Consider the following 17,436-nt stretch of genomic DNA (forward strand, 5'->3'; position numbering starts at 1 on the left):
TTTTTTTGAAGACGGTCTTGGGAGAGAAGTGCCCTTGCTGACACTGTGTCTAAAGTTGCTCCCAGAAAATCCGTGCGATGAGAAGGCAGTAGATGGGACTTTGTGGTATTTATGGAGAGCCCTAAGGCGCGAAAACACCTCCTGTCAAAGATGTGTGTGTTGTAGAAGTTGAACTTTCGATTGTGATTTTAGGAGATAGTCGTCCAGAAATGGAAAGATCTGAACACCCTGGAACGTAGGACGCTACCACAGGGGCTAGCACCCTTGTAAACCCTCGAGGGGCCGAGCGCAGTCCGAATGGTAAACTTTGAACTGGAAAATCCCCTCGACCCACTCGAAAACGAAGAAATTTCCGATGTTGTCGTAGTATGGAGATATGTAAATATGCATCTTGGAGGTCGATTGTTTCCATGAAATCTCCTTGTGAAAATAATCGCAAGATCTCTACATGCGTTCGCCTACGAAAAGAATGTTTCTTTAGATACCTGCTGAGAGCCCTCAGATCTAGAATGGGCTTCCATTCCCCCTTCCTTTTGGTGATAAGGAAGAATCGGGAATAAATCCTTTCCCTCTTTTGAAATCTTGGTACTACTCCTATGGCTCCCTTGTGTTCTAGAAATTGAACTTGTTGTAACAGTTCTTTGATATGAGCCGGTGGCAGTCCGGTAGGTGGTGTGGGTGGAGGGAATTCGATGAACTCCAAAGAGGGACCTCTTGCTATAATTTCCAAAACCCAACGGTTCCTTGTATGGAGGACCATTGAAAATAGTACCGATAGATTCGATCTCCAATTTTCTGGGACTGATGGAAGTCAGGTCTCTTAGGAGTGTAACCCTTGTAAGAGGATTTTCCTCTGTAAGTCTTGGAAGACTGCTGTCGAGAAGTTTGCTGTTGGTTAGAGGAATATCGGTTTGAACCCTGGTTATAAGGTCGATATTGATGGATTCCTCTTCGAAAATAGAGGCGGTGCCGCGTCCGCGTGCACCCCGAAAGGGTTGTTATCAAAATTGCAATGTGCCCAGAGAGCGAGCAGTATCTGTAGCTTTCTTTATCGATTGGAGAGCTTCATCCACCTGATCTCCGAATAAAACCTCTTCTTCGTCATATGCCATGGTCTTTGACGGTTCCGGCAGTTGCTCAACTAGTGTTGACATATCCGCCCATACTTGACGGTCCTAACGACCCAGGATGGCCAAAGCATTAGCCGCTCTCACCATGGTGGAAGCCATCGAAGAGAATTTTCACCCTATGGCATCCAAACGACATCCACCACGATCAGGTGGTGCAGTGATCGTAGATGCAGGGTTTCTAGCCCGGCGTTGCTCTGCCTGTGTGACTACAGAATCTGGCTTCGCTTGACCAGTGAGGCACGCTGGTGCTCCTAATGGTGATTTGTACCTTTTTCTCCAATCTAGGCACCCGTGCTGGAAGACTATGAGGCCTCCATCTTTTTGCCTTCCTCCCCAATAAATTCGATTATAGGGATTGTATGTGTTTGTTTAACAGGCTGATCTTTGAAATCGTACAGGAAATAATCCTTCGTTAATTTGAACGTTAGTGCTGTTCTATCCCTTAACTGGTGGAACTTGCATATCAACAGGTGGTGAGTCACCAGGTAGCACCGGAGAGGGAGATGGTGTTTGGGCATGATAGTTATCCCACTCCGCCATACCATCATCATCAGCATCGCCACCATCATCGAGAATCTCACCATCCTCCCTGTCCTGAGGAATTTCTTCTTCTTCAGTATCATGAGGGGGTACTGTCCGAGTTGAAGAATGTCTCAGCGGTACTGTAGGTATTACCACAGAAAGTATTGGAGCCGGTACCGGTTCCGATATAGTTGTTGGCACCACTGGAGTAAGCGGAACCACAGACACTTGTGGTGATAAAGGAAAAACCGCCGATTATAGTTGTCACAACCGATTCAGCTAAACCTTCTTCTGAACCTTGATCTGAGTCAGTGGTAAAACAATGGTTAAGGAAGGCGGGAATCCTCCACCGATATAACCTCACCCAACCTTTGTCAAGTACTCGGTGGTAATGGTAATAAAGGAACAGCAGCAAAAGGACGAAGTAGTCGCTGTATATGTCGAAGAGATTTGGATTTTTAATGACCTCTGTGCAGAAGTCGTCTTTTTTAAACCCTTATTTTTACCGATGAGACTGCAGTCGACGGGCTCTGAAGCATAGAAGGCTATTGAAGAGATCTTTGTAGACGGAATCGTCTACGGAACCATCGCCGACGGAGCCACCGCCGACGGAGCCACCGTCGACGGAGCCACCGTCGACGGAGCCACCGTCGACGGAGCCACCGTCGACGGAGCCACCGTCGACGGAGCCACCGTAGACGGAGCCACCGTAGACGGAGCCACCGTAGACGGAGCCACCGTAGACGGAGCCACCGTAGACGGAGCCACCGTAGACGGAGCCACCGTAGACGGAGCCACCGTAGACGGAGCCACCGTAGACGGAGCCACCGTAGACGGAGCCACCGTAGACGGAGCCACCGTAGACGGAGCCACCGTAGACGGAGCCACCGTAGACGGAGCCACCGTAGACGGAGCCACCGTAGACGGAGCCACCGTAGACGGAGCCACCGTAGACGGAGCCACCGTAGACGGAGCCATCGTAGACGATGAAGCCATCTTTGAAAAAAAAAAACTGGAAAGTTGAAAACCTCACTAGCCTGAGAACTCTGTCTCGTGGGCGACACAGCAGTATTCAAAGAAGAAGAAGTGGCAGATGTCATAGTCAGACATTTTCTTCTTTTAAGGAAGGAGTAGGTAACTCCTGTACACTACTGCGTTTTGAGGCTGTGTGGGAACGGCCAGAAGTAAAGTTTTCTACCTCAGAAAATTACTTCATATTTATCCTTAAGTCTCTGGAGCCACAACAAGAAACGGCCTTCCCTGTCTTTCAGAGTCTTTGTAGAAAAAATTCTACAGAATTTATATTCACCCACTTCATGGTAGGGTAAAGACAGTAAATACACTTACTGTGTGGATCTTCTGAGAATAACGTAGCTTTCCACAAAAGAACAAGGTCTAAACAAAGACTTCTTACTTGAAGTCATCCTGAAGAGAAAAAACTGAGCAGAGCTCAGGGAGACTCCCTTTCACACGACGTGCGGTAGAAAATCTGAGGTGAGGAGCTCTGAGGAGAAGGTTCTAGAGAGGAGCTGGCGCCTGATTGGCCGGAGTTCGGACTAACATAATGACAGAGATAGACTACGAATGTCTTTTTTCTCTTTCCATGTATCTCTATGGAAATTTCATATAGGGACATTCTTGATGTTATTACTTATGTATATATATATATATATATATATATATATATATATATATATATATATATATATATATATATATATATATATATATATATATATATATATTATGGCTGTATATATTGCTATATTATTTACCGTGGGACTCCCACTCCGACGACGGGGAATATTCAAGCATGTGAATCTATGAAAGACACCCCAATACTGGAGAATGTCATTTATATAGACCATGGGGGATAGGGTGTGTCTGCTGACCTGGAATATTAGGGGCCTAAATGATTTTAGAAAAACTAGAAAGGTAATTGCTTATCTCACCAGATATAATGTGGATGTTGCTCTTTTACAAGAGTCCCCTCTGCCCGCAGGCAGCCAGATGCTCACTCGCAGGAGATTGCATGGTATATTTCATGCAGCAGGGTTTTCTACACATGTACGAGGTGTAATCACCTGGGTGAACCACAGAACTGGTATTTCACTGGAGACAATAAAGACCGATAAGGAAGGCAGGTATGCCATTTCTAGATGTAAAGGCAAGGGGCTGGAATTCATCATAGTTAATGTCTATGGCCCCAATTTGGATTATCAGCAATTTTATCATGATCTACTTGGGTGCTTGCGTCAACTGGCACCAGTCCCTCATGTATTTTTAATTGTGTCCTAGATCCGGGTTTAGATCGCTCTGGAGGGCCGAGCCCCCGTAAGTCGTTAGCGGCAAAGGCGATAGAGGATACTATTGCTGAATTAGACCTGGTTGATGTCTGGCATTCGCGGTATTCGCAGAATCGTGGGGTGGGAGGCTTTACACATTACTCAGCTCCACATGACTTTCACACCAGGACGATTACTGGTTAACCTCTAGATCCTGGAGTGCGTTGATTTCCAGTTGCGATGTTCACCCCCCGCTCGTATTCACTCACCTATACAGCTTGATTTTATTAGCCCATCGAAAAAACCAGCCCCGTTCATGTGGAGGTTCCCGCCATATGCACTCCTTGATACAGCATTTAAATCCGAAGTGGCGGAAGCAATAGAACCCTTTTTTGCTACAAATATTGGCTCTGAGCCCCAGTTTGCCACGGTATGGGAGACTTAAGGTCTACATAAGTGGGAAGGCGATGGCCAGACACTCAGGTGTGCTACGATCAATCAGAGGGCAATTGGAATCGTTCGAAAAGAAGCTGGTTACTCTGGAGAGGGAGGCATTGGATGGTGGGAGCGATCAGGCCCTGAGAGAGCTCAAACACACCTTGGAGGAGTATCATGAGGCCGTTGACAGAGAGCTTAAGTATTTAGGGAAATTTGATGTAGCTAAAACATTTTGGGAAGGGGATCCCCCGGGAGCTACATTGGCAGCCATATTGAGAGTTAGGCGTGAGACAGCTAGCGTTTTGGAACTGCGGACTACAACGGATGAGATACTACGTGATCCTGGCTCTGAAGCCAACAGATTCAGTGATTATTATGCAGATCTATAACGCACTTTCTGTATCGAGCCCCATCTAGGTGTGCGGGTCTGTTAGACTCCATAAATGCCACCTCCCATGCATGGCAGAACTTAAACGGCAAGATGCCTCCATCCTGTATTCTCCACTCACCCTCGGTGGAGTGGTGTCAGTGGTTGCCAATTTTTAAAGAGCCGGAGGTATTTCGCGCCCCAGCACTTTTGGGTATTTTTAAAATAGGTGAACTATTCAAAGATGGAATGGGACCTAGATGGGAAGACAATTTTGGATAAGCAAGATATTACTTCACTCACGAAGTTTCATTTCTATAGAGTCAGACATGCGCTTTGCGACATGCTCGGGGAGGAGATGGAACCTCCAGAAGTAGCTCCATTTTCCTTGATTCTGCATGCAGAGTCTCCCTGTAAAATAGTCTCCAGGATTTATTGCATGGTACAAAATTATCGGAAGAACTCTTTTATTAAGGCTAGATTGGCGTGGCAGTACGACTTCGAGGTCATACTAGATGGCGACAAATGGTGCTATTGCTGCGAAGCCACACTGCATGTATCTCTGAATGGACAACATCGACTCATTCATTTTAAATTCTTTAATAGAGTGTACCATACCCCTGCCTGATTGCAGAGATATGGCCTCCGAGATACCACGAGATGCAAGAGATGTATTGTGGAACAAGCAGGATTCCTACACTTCGCCTGGCTGTGTCCCAATATCGCTAAATACTGGGCACCAATATTCAAAACATTTAGCGTAATCAGAGGAGAACCTTTGTCACCTGACCCCTTGCTGGCCCTCCAGGGTTATTCTACACATGTGTGGAAAGAAATTTGTCGACTGGTATATAGGACTATGGATAGCTAAGCGAGAGTCGCTATTCGCTGGGCCCGAGGGCCTCCCCCTACTGTTGCGCAATTGTCAATGGACAGGTTATTCTGCAATACGCAAACTGAATATATAGTGCATTGCCCCCTCCCCAGAGCAGACCCAAAAACTTCTGGGGCCTATATCAAAGTTACCTTGCTGATAAGGACTGAACAATTTCTGAAACTTAACTCTCTTCTAGTAGGAAGAGGTGCACCGTGATAGATACCTTGGCTCTGCGGGCTTAGCGTGACTGATTACAATTTGGTCTCTGGTTAGATAAGCTGGGGTTGCATGCTGACTGGAGAGTACTGCACCTATGCTGGTCCCACTAGATAACTTAACATTTGGATGTAATGGCAGCCATGAATGTATTAAACATCTATTTAACTTGCACAATATTCCCCTGTACGCATATATCACGGTTCTATATTCTGTATTCTGAAATATTGTTTGAATGGCACGCATGTACACTGACTGCTTTTTATTTTGTGTTTTATAAATAAGTTTGTTTTGGTTTGTCTGTGTGTTTTTTGCAAAATCTATAAATGAATTATATAACAAAAACAAACATGATTCTTAAATTTCTAGTGTTTGAGTCAGAATCTGAAGCAGAAAGCTTTCACTTCTCTTGGACTTCTAGGTTTCCTTCTGGCACCAGCATGTTAAATCGTGTAATACACAATAGCCTGAGAGTTTAGCAAAGCAGAAGCATATAATGAAAAGGGCCTCATGTAGACATGCAACCTCTTGACAGTGCTTTACAAGAGTTGATCCAGTCCAGACAACAGCAGGTAGTCCAGCCCTAAATGTGAGCCCTTTTTGTAGATCAATGCCTGCACTCTGATTGAACGTGAGAGTTCTGCTATTGAGGTATCTTACTTTCAAGGGCACCTCTAGGTTCAGGTCTGAAGACTTTACAAACAGTGGCTGTTTTTATAAAAGCATTCAAATATTAAAGCGCTTTGTTCAATTTGGAGGGCATTTATTCAAAATGTGTAATTTAGAGTGCCAATTTTATGGCGCTATACAACCAACTATAACACAAATGGTACAATCAAAACATCTCACTGAAAGAGTGGTCATTGTCCTCAACGTTTTCATCTTGTTCCAGACATTACCCATTCCTTTTGTACATACGTTTTCATCACTTCAACCTATTCTACACAGTGTGGCCTTTCCACCGAAGATCCTCATAGAATCAGCAGACCCTCCTACCCCTCCACTGGATTACCTGAAACTGGTCTGTCTCGTAAACGCAAACTGCTGAATTCATTGCTCCTCAATCCAAGGTCTGGAGGAGAAAACAAGAGCAAATGTGTCAAAAAATTACAAACTGAGAACAAGTTAACAAGACTTCTAAGCCAGATTACAAATGCAAATACTAACAAAGTTAAAGATGGTCAACATTTTCCCAATTAAATACATTTCAAATTAATATTATTTTAATGTAATGTGCTTCTATTTTTAGCTTAGTACAGCCTTGCATGATGAGCACTCAGTGCGTTAATTTTCTCAAATTTCTACACAAGTTCATTAGTTTGTTCTTGCATTACTGTGGTACAATCCTGGAGGCTCAGGAGTGATCTCAGAGTCCTAGGCCCCATCTTAGGCACTAATCATGTAAGCTCAAAAACATACCAAACTCTTGCCATAAGTTAAATCTAGGATTAAACACCAAAACTACACCACCCTTTTCAGATATTTGTCTAAAATTCATTTTCAATCACAGCACAGTAAGTTTAACATCTTTCCAAATCACCACTTACTCTTCTCCAATATCAAACCACCATCTATATCTAAAGGAGCATAGGCCTTCATTCCACAGGACCAGTTTGTCCTTAGCCCTAGCCTAAATGAAAATTAACACCTTAGCGTAAGCCCTAATCCCAAGCACAATAACATCACATGATAATCATGGAACACTCTAAAATAAACATTTTCCAAGAGCAAAAGTACTACAAAATATAATAAAAAGATACACTGAAGCACAGTTAAATAAAGCTCTAAAGAAGCTTATCTGGCATGTTGCAAAAGGCATTTGCACTGACTTATTCTAGCTGGTCTGAAAATCGAGCACTACATGAAGCAAATTAAATGGTACTCCTAACAGGGTTCACTTGAAAAAGTTAGCTCCAGATAAGTTTTAAAAGCTGTACATGGGAATTTGGTTCAGCAGTGTAAAGTCTTAACACAAGAAAAACAGTCAACTGATCAACAGGGTCTGAACTGATAAAGAGAGCTTATTAGAAAAGAGTTCAGATTGCTCATGTGTTCCGGTATTTGTTGAGGAGATGGCGTTTCAGGTCTCTATTGAAGCCAGAGAAGAAAACAAGTTACTTACCTGTAACTTTGCTTCTCCAGTATTGGAAAATGTCATAGAATCCCATGCTTGTATCATTCCCCGTCGTCGGAATGGGAGTCCCCAGTATACATAAAAAAGCAATAGAAACCATCACTAAAAGAACGCAGGCCTAGGCCCATTCTTGTTTTGCATCCTATCTACCTCTTTTTGTAAAAGAGACCAAAAAAAAAAAAATGAACCACCAATCAGATTAGCCTCACCACTTGGAACCCTCCTGAGAGAAGCTCAGAACCTAAGATTTTTCGTAGCGGTTGTGTAACCAAACTACTAAATATGTAAGAAGCTGAGCTTTCCCAGGGGAGGTGGGTGAGTCGCATGGGAATCTATGAAAGTTTCCAATACTGGAGAACCAAAGTTACAGGTAAGTAACTTGTTTTTTTACTCCATGATCAATAGTCAAAAATATATTAAGAACATTTGATAAAACACCACATGAGGTTCAAAACGTGCAAGAGCTAATAAACCAGTAACATGGAAGGAGGCATAAGAAGGAAAGCTCACCAATAATGAAAGAGATTCCTCAGGACTGCTTGGCCGACTACGGCATCCCCCTGCGTCGTCGCATCCAGGCAGTAATGTCTTGTAAACGTATGTGTACTGCTCCAGGTTGCTGCCCGGCAGATCTCTTGGAGAGGAACACCAGCAAAGAGGGCTGTAGAAGAGGAAATCACCCTCGTGGAATGAGCACAGACTCGACCTTCCAGGGGCTTGCCCGCTGCCTTGTGACAATATTGGATAGTATTAGTAATCTAACGTGCGATCCCTTGCTTGGATAGGGGAAAACCCTTACGAGGGTCGCTGAAAGAAACAAATAGTTGAGAAGACTTCAAGTCTCTAGTCCTTCGAAGATAGAATTTTAAGCACCTTTGTACATCCACAGAATGAAGTGCCTTCTCCGCGGGAGTAGCCGGTTGAGGGGAAAAAAAGTCTTGAGAATTACCGGCTCATTCAAATGAAAGTCCAAAGGAACTTTAGGTATGAATTTAGGGTTACTCCTTAAAATTACGGTTCCTTTTTTGAACTGGAGAAAAGGTTCCTGAATGGTGAGGGCCTGCAACTCCCTCACACATCTAGCTGAAGTCAAGGCTAGAAGAAGCGCTACCTTCCAGGAGAGGAGTTTCAGGTCTATCTTGTGAATAGGTTCAAAAGGAGGTTTCATAAGCTGACCAGAGTGAAGGGCCTGCATAAGTGTTTCTCAAGCGAGAAATCGCTGCCAGGTGAACCTTGATAGAGTGAGCCAGTCCCGCTTTTGCTAATGATAGAATGTATGGAAGAATTTAATGTGGCTCCGAATTAAAGGGATGAAGCCCATTGCGCTGGCACCAAATACAGAACCGTTTCCATTTCAATTTGTAAGTCTTATTTGTACTTGGGGCTCTTGCTTGAGCTAGTACCTCTACATTCCACCGAGATTCAGCCTTCAAAATTCTCGCTGCTCAGGAGCCATGCAGAGAGCTGAAGAGACTGAGGATCCCGATGTTAGACTTGGCCCTGGGACATAGTCAACAGCGAAGGAAACTGCTGCAAAGGAAGAGGAAGTTCCATTGAGAGAAGGTAAAGCTCTGTGAACCAAAACCGTCTGGGACATGCTGGGGCTATCAGAATCATCCTGCACGGTTCTGCTTTGAGAATCCTGGGGATTAGAGGAATGGGTGGAAAAGTGTAAACAAATGCGCCTGACCAGGTCATCGAAAGCGCATTCCCCCAACGATCCCGGATGGAGAACTCTGCTTGCATAGAACCGGCATTTCCTGTTCTGTGGAGTGGCAAAGATCTATTGTCAGCATGTCCCACCTGTGAAACACTTTCTGAAGAGTAAAGTTGTCCAGTTCCCATTCGTGACTGACAGATTTCAGTCTGCGGAGTTTGTTCCCTGCTTTGTTGAGGACACCTGGAAGATGTTCCGCTCTGAGTGATACCTCCTCCTGAATTGCCCATTCCCAGATTGTCTGGGCATCTTGCGAAAACAAACGAGATCTGGTGCCTCCCTCCTTGTTTATATAATGCATGGCCGTCGTGTTGTCCGTGCGCATTAGGACTGCTGACTGTTGTATTCTTGGAAGAAAAGCTTGTAACACTAGACAAAATCGCTCTGAGTTCTAGCAAATATATGTGCAGCTGTTGATCCGGAGGCCTCCATCTGCCGCTCACGTGAAGGTCTTGTAAAACCGCTCCCCAGCCTTCGAGAGGCATCCGTAGTTAGAATGAGATGAGCTGGGGCTAGTTTGAAAGAAAGCCCTTGAGCAATGTTCCCCTTGGTCATCCACCAAGATGCGGCGTCTCTCATGGTCTCGGTAACTGAGATCTTGTCGAAGGATCCGTCTACTTGGCGCCACTGTAAATCCAACTCCTCCTGAAGTGGACGCATTATTAGCCTGCAAAGCAGAATCAGGGGTATGCATGAGGAGAGGGAACCCTGCAGGGACTTGTAGAGGCAAACTGAAAGTGACCTTTTTAACAGTAGGGAAGCCATTGACATCAGCTTCTGTTGCCTCTCTACAGACGGGAAAGCTTTGTTTACTGAAGTGTCCAGAATGGCCCCTAGAAACCTGGCTGTCATTGAAGGAAGAAGAGAAGACTTCTGCTCGTTGAGCGTTAGTCCGAGATTGGCAAACAAACGTAAACACGTTCTGACAGATTCTTCTGCTGCCTGCTTGGTAGGAGCTTTTATCAACCAGTCGTCCAGGTAAGGGAAGACCTGCAATTTGTATCGCCGCAGAAAAGCTGCTACCGAAGCCAATGCCTTCGTGAAGATCCGTGGAGCCGTACGCAGACCAAAGGGAAAAATCTTGAATTGAAAATGGCTCTTGGCTACTGTAAAGCGAAGCTATTTCCTGTGAGCTGGGTGGATGGGTACATGAAAATAAGCGTCCTCCAAATCCAGAGTAGCCATGAAATCCCGTGGGTTGAGAAGACTAAGAATGTCCTGCAGAGAAACCATCCGAAAAGATTGTTTGATGAGATAGGTGTTGAGCTCCCTCAGGTCTAGTATAGGGCGCCACTTTAACATCTTCCGGATTAGGAAGAACCGGGCATAAAACCCGTGTCCCCTTTGAGAGATATGGACCGGTTCTATGGCTCCTTTTGACGAGCATCTGATGAACCTCTAATTGTAACAGACGGAGATGTTTCGATACCACGGCGCGAGGGGCTTTGGATGGGTGGATGGACGAACTCCAGGGTATGGCCATAAAGAATGATTTTTAATACCCACTGGTCCGATGTAATTTGTTGCCAGTTCTGGAGGAAAGGTGAAACTCTGCCTCCCACTGATGACACAGGAGGAGTAGGGGCAGTAACCAGAGCCAGCGAGCCGCTATTGGCTCTTGGTGTGGTCTCTGCCTTGGCGACCTTGTCGTCCTCTGTTGTTCGACCGAGAGAAAGACGAAGACGATTGGTTCTGCCGCCAACTGAAGTTAGGCCTGTAAGATTGCGATTGGGAACCATATGAGTAACTCTGTTGTTGATAACCCCTATATGATGAGTTACCTCTTGCTCCTCAGAACAGGAACTTACAGAAACAGCAAAATCCTTGGGAACTCTGCAGTACCGCATCTGTTTTGATATCTTGAAGCGCATCATCAATATGTTTTCCAAACAACGCTTCCCCATCAAACGCCATATCAAAGATTTTGTTCTGGACTTCTGGGAGGAACCAAGTAGCCCGTAACCAGCCCTGTCACCGCAGAACTGCCGCTCCAACTAAGGATCAAAAAGCTGTTACAATGTCCATAGCACAACCAATGATTTCTGCTGATGTTAATTCTCCCTCCTGAAGAATCCTTTTAGTCTCTTTCTTTGCCTCTTCTGGCAGCTGCTCTAGATAGGGGGGGGGGGAAGGTTGCACCACATCTGGCGATCATATCGTCCAAGAATAGCCAAAGAATTAGCAGCTCTGACTAGCAGACTGGACATGGGACGAAAATGTTTTGTCTACATTATCCATCCGCCTGACCTCCTTATCTGGAGGAGTGGTAAGAGGAGCCGAAGGATTCTTAGATTTCCTCTGTGCGGCTTGCGAGATTACAGAGTCTGGCTTAGGTTGGCTGGTCAAACAGGTGGGCTTCCCTCCGGAGCCTTATACTTTTTCTCCAGATGAGGTAGAACTGGAATCACCGTGGCTGGATTTTGCATAACCTTTAAGCCTTCCTCCCAAACATGGTCCACAATTGGAATTGACCTGATCGATTTCCTATAAGGCTCTTTAAAGTCATAAAGGAAACAGTCTGATTCCACTTTAGCCATGGGTAGTGCAAACCTCTTGGTGGCTCTCTCCATAAAATTATGGAATCCCCCTATATCTACAGGGGGGAAATCCGCAGGCGTCGGAGTCGGGGAAGCTGGATCTGGCATGATATAGTCATCCCACTTTACATCTGGATCCGGAATTGTAAAATTCCCTTGGTCGTCGTAAGAAGTGTCATCTTGGGCGGCAGGCACAACCAGTGGCACATCTTGCGCCTCCACCATTGGTTACGGCTGTAGTGCTTGCGTGGTCACAGGACGAGCTGGACGGATGGTAATACTCGGAAGTCCTACTGACATAGGAGGCTGTGTCGCAAATCTCCTCCTGTAATCCACTAGCATGGATTGTAAATACGATAATAAGGAAGAGGGCATTTGAACCATCTCCTGATGATAGTCCGGTTGAAATTGAGAAGGAGTACCATACTGACCATAATTCTCATACTCCCCTTCAGAATCAGTGTCTTGGCATTTAACGTGAAGCTGAGAAGGGCTATTTGCATAGCCAAAAAGGTCCTTCCTCCTCATCCAAATCCTCTTCTTCTAGGAGAAGAGCAGGTGGTAACGGAGTCACCCTCCTTGGTGAGGTCATCTCTGGTGTAATCTGCCGGTTAATCAGGATTGACATTTTTTCCACTGTCGACGGGATCGTCGTCGTCTGGACTTTCGACGGGATCGTGGTCGATGAAAGAATCGAAGAAATCACCGTCGACGCTGCTATTGTCAACGCAGTCGTCGATGCCATCATTGACGTTGTTGGTGTCGCTGCACTCGTCGACATCCTCGTCGACGACATCGCTGAAACCATCGCCGATGATACAGATCGTCGACACAGAGCCCTGTGCCAGAAACGGCGACGAGGAAACCACCGTCAACGGGGTGAGAAACGGGGTAAGAACTGAAGAAGACTTTACCTTTGAAGTTTGTCGATGGAATCGTAGAGGGCGTCGTCGACGGGAGAGACTTCTTTGAAGACTTTACCTCAGAAGACAAGGATGATGGCTTTCTGAAGGTTTTTGTAGATGAAGGGGGTGACTTTGGAGGAACAGAACTGGATTTATTCTGAAGACTTGTTTCTTTTGATAGGCCTTCCCTCTCATTTGCACCTCGGTGAGGACATTTGACAGGACTAAGCCCCTTAGATCTATCAGAGGTCTTTTTCAGGGCGATTTTCAGAAGGTGAAGGAGAGGTCCTTCCCCTTTTCACAGACCTTCTAGATGAATTTGCAGAAGATGAATCCTCACTGTCATTGGACACCGTCTCCTTTCTTGATTTCAGTTTCTAGGGCCAGGTCAAAAGACGCCCTTCACGATCACGTAAAGTCTTGGTCGAAAAAGTGTGACGCATTTTACAGTCCGCAGCCTTGTGGTCTGGGTACAGACCGTAAATACAGTCCTTGTGTTTGTCTTCAATATACAACCTCTTTTTTGCACAGCTAGCACAAGCTAAAGAGGGCCTTCTCTTTATTTGACATCCTGAAGAATTTGAAGGAAAAAAAAAAAACTGTTGAAAAAACTGTAGAACCAAGTTCTAAGAACAAAACTGAGCAGAGCTCAGTGTAGACTCCCTAGCACAATGTGCAGTAGAAAAACCGGAGGTTCTGAGCTTCTCTCAGGAGGGTTCCAGGGGATGAGGCTAATCTGATTGGTTGTTCATCTTTTTTGGTCTCTTTCACAAAAAGAGGTAGATAGGATGCAAAACAAGAATGGGCCCAGGCCGGAGTGGTGTTTTAGTGATGGTTTCTATCGCTTTTTTATGTATACCGGGGACTCCCACTCCGACGACGGGGAAGGATACAAGCATGGGAATCTATGAAAGTTCCAATACTGGAGTAAGGAGGGGTTGCATCGTAAGTCCCTCGGGAGAGAGTTCCATATGCTTTGAGTGAGCCTGGGTTGTTTTCCTTTTTAGTTTGGGAGGAACGAGAAAGTGTGTTGGAGCTTCTCAGAGGTCTGATTCTTTCTGCTGTTGTGAGTTTGTTGTCTAAATAGTCAGGGGTATGTGAGTGAAGAGCTTTGTTGGTGATGCAGGCAGTCTTGTAGGTGCATCTTCCTTCGATTGGGAAGCCAGTTAAGGGTTTTGAGGGCAGGCGTAATATGTTCATACCGTTTAATATCTGTTATGAGCCGGGCTGCCATGTTTAGTACTGATCAGAGGGTGAGGTGAGTTTTCGGGGTCCCCGTTTGGATACAATTCCCGTAGTCAAGTTGAGGACCAGAGATGGAACAACCCACTTGAAATCATCTAGGTGAGGAATGGTTTGATTTTTTTTTAGGTGTTGTGTGTAAAGCGCTCGTTTGGGTGAGTTTATCATGTGCTGCTTCATTTACTAGTTTTTGGCCAGGGTGAAGCAAAGTTTGATAGAGTGAGAGAACAATTTAGAGCCTTCAGGTCGCTGATCCAGTCTTCAATTGGAAGGTGGTTACTTTTGGGGGAGAACAGCTGTTAACTTCTGTTTTGATTGGGTTTAATTTTAGATGGTTGGAGTTAAACCAAGATTGTATCTTACTCAGTGTGACGTGGAGATGTAGGATGTCACTGGGTGATTTGATTTTGTTGTAGAGTTGTGTCATCTGCATAGAGGTGGTATTTGATCCCTGCTTGCTTCATTATAGTAAGGGGTTCCATGAAAAGATTGAAGAGTGAATGGGAGAGGATTGAGCCCTGGGAGACACCAAGAGTGACAGGTGTGGGTTTCAAGGGGCAAGACTTGATTTTGATTTGTTGAGATGTGAGATAGGTAAGATGTGAACCATTTTAAAACTGTGCCATTGATCCCAGAGCGGATCTTCATTAACTCCAGTAAGGCTGGGTGATTGACACTATCAAAAGCCACAACGTCAAGTAGGATAAGTAGGCATGCATCTTCTTCATCTAAGGATCTATGGATGTCATCTGCGATAAAGCATGGCAGTTTCTGTGCTGCAGCCTTTCCTGAACCCTGTCTGGAAGGAGTCAAATAGGTTGGATTCCCCTATATGCCAGGTGGCATATAGGGGATGCATTCTTCCATAGTTTTGGCTAGGAACAGGAGGTTAGAAATAAGTCTGAGGTTGTTGAGATCATTTCGGTCTGCCCTGGGATTTTCGAGAATTGACCTAGTTGGAGAATCCCTAACAAATGATCTCAGCCCAGCTTGAACCATGAAAGTAAACATCTACACTGCACACTTACCTGGCATGCTCACATTGAAGTTTTGTAGAGGCTGAGGCAATTAAGTGAGCACAACATATTAGTTTGAATTTATTGCGCAAATAAAGAAGCCCAAATAGGAGTCCCAAAGCTCAAAAATAGATCAGAATTGTTGCGTGGATCCCTTAGTAAAACTTTTGTTCGTAAATTCAAATAGTTTTGGTACGGTTTGTGACTGAAAGAAAGTTTAAATTGTTCAGTCAAGTGGTAAAACCTAGGCTTCTACGGTCCTCTGCAGAGAATGTTTAGGGAGGACAAGGGTTAGAATTTTATCTCCCAATGCAGAGCATCATGAAGGAGAAATTCATCATTAAAAAAGGGTGAACGAATCCTACGTCATACCAGGCTATCTACTTCTAATCTCCCTTGAAACTCATTGAAATACATATTGTACATTATCTCTTCCAAACACTTCAAGAGAATAGGAAGGTTTGGATTATAATGTAGTACACAAAATGAAGTGACAGCTGTCGACTTGCTCTGTACAGGCAAAAAGATTGTCTTAAGCCACCCTTTTCTGTCACAGATGCTGGGAGTCAGAGTGTAAAACAATTGTTAGGCACACAATGACTAATTAATGACACACGACTCAAAAAGGAGATCCACACCAATTTTTATAAAAATAAGCTTCTTTCAAGATTTTAAGACCAAGATCTTCGCAATAGGGCAAGTACGTTTTTAAATAAAAATACTTTTCACTTTTAAAAATCAACATTTTCTGCACAGTTCAATGTTATCCTATGGGGAAAACAATATCGCGGTTAAACAGGCAAGTATCACACTTACAATTCCAGTCTTCGGCAAGGATCAGGTGAGTACCAAAAATGGTACAAAGGGGAGGCCGGATGCAGAGGTCAAAAATCGGCGTTCAGCCCAATGCGTTTCAACGGAGACTGGAGGTGCTTGAAGCCACACTTGCAGGTAAGTAGATCGGTTGCAGGGGTCAAGCTTTAAGGGATTAGGAAAAGCACCAGTGGTTGGGGGAGAGGGGTAGAGGGGGGGGGGGGGGGGGGGGGACGACAAAGCAGCACCAAACATACACTACCAGTGGCACAGGGTCGGCTGGGTGCAGGGTGCTATTTCAACGTCGGACAGCCAATGCTGTTCAATGGAGAATCTTCTTTTGGATAATAGGCTGCAGGCGTCGAATCGGAAGGTACAGACAGAACACCAGCAACAGCACAGGTAAGTTGGGATTTTGGGGTCACCGGAGCACTGCTGGTCAAGCTCCTCAAAGCCCAGGTGCAGGGGTGCCTTTAGACATCAGATTTCTTCTTACCGGGTTGGTCGCGGTGGGGGCCTTCAGGTTCACACTGCAGGCAACGTCGTAGAGGTCAACCAGCACAGGAGTCCGGATCGCTGGGGGGACTTCAGTGGGCTGGAGGGCCACCCAGACTCGGGCTGTGGGTGTATGGTTAAGTACGTTTTTCAGGAACATTAAGTGCAATTTTCAAGCTTTGCAATGTTAACCTATGGGAGGAAAACAAGAATGCAGTTTTTGCAGGCAAGTTCTCAACTTACAAATTCAGTCTTCGGGGTCTGTGGTCGATACCAGACAGGGCTCAAATCAGTTCCAAGAGTGCACCTCCAGCGGCACAGTGATGGCCGGGTGCAGAGGTCAAATTCGAGGTTGGGCGCCCAATGTCAACCAATGGAGATTGGGGGTACTCCAAGTCACGCTGCTCACAGGGGAGTAAAGCAGTGTCAGGGGTTGATCTCATGGGGTTTAAGGTAAGTACAAGGGGGCCACAAGGCGGCACCAAACGTACACCCTCAGCAGCATAGGGGCAGCCGGGTGTAGAGTGCCAACACAGCATTATGTGCCCAATGTTAACCAATGAGGGAGATCGGTCTAGAAGAAAGGCTGCAGGCTCAGGCCAGGAGGATGGGAGAAGAAAACCCACAGATGCCCGCATACGTAGAGATGCTAGGGGCACCGATGGTTGAAATCCCCAAGGCCCATGGGCCTCCGGTGCAGAGGTGCCCTTAAGCGTAGGAAAACTTAACAGGAAGGTTGCGG

At 45.4% G+C, this 17,436-nt stretch overlaps 1 protein-coding gene across 2 annotated transcripts in view; it reads right to left on the reverse strand.

Moving 5' to 3' along the window:
• RBM45 (RNA binding motif protein 45) overlaps window positions 1-17,436 on the reverse strand; it is a 431,040-nt gene that overhangs the window by 361,577 nt on the left and 52,027 nt on the right. For both annotated transcript variants that reach the window (XM_085645219.1, XM_085645220.1), the window contains exon 5: window positions 6,848-6,907. In XM_085645219.1, the coding sequence (XP_085501345.1) occupies window positions 6,848-6,907 (60 nt within the window). The remainder of the gene's footprint in view (window positions 1-6,847; window positions 6,908-17,436) is intronic.

This window comes from Triturus cristatus, chromosome 3_1 (assembly GCF_964204655.1).
Source record: "Triturus cristatus chromosome 3_1, aTriCri1.1, whole genome shotgun sequence".
Classification (NCBI taxonomy): Eukaryota; Metazoa; Chordata; class Amphibia; order Caudata; family Salamandridae; genus Triturus; species Triturus cristatus.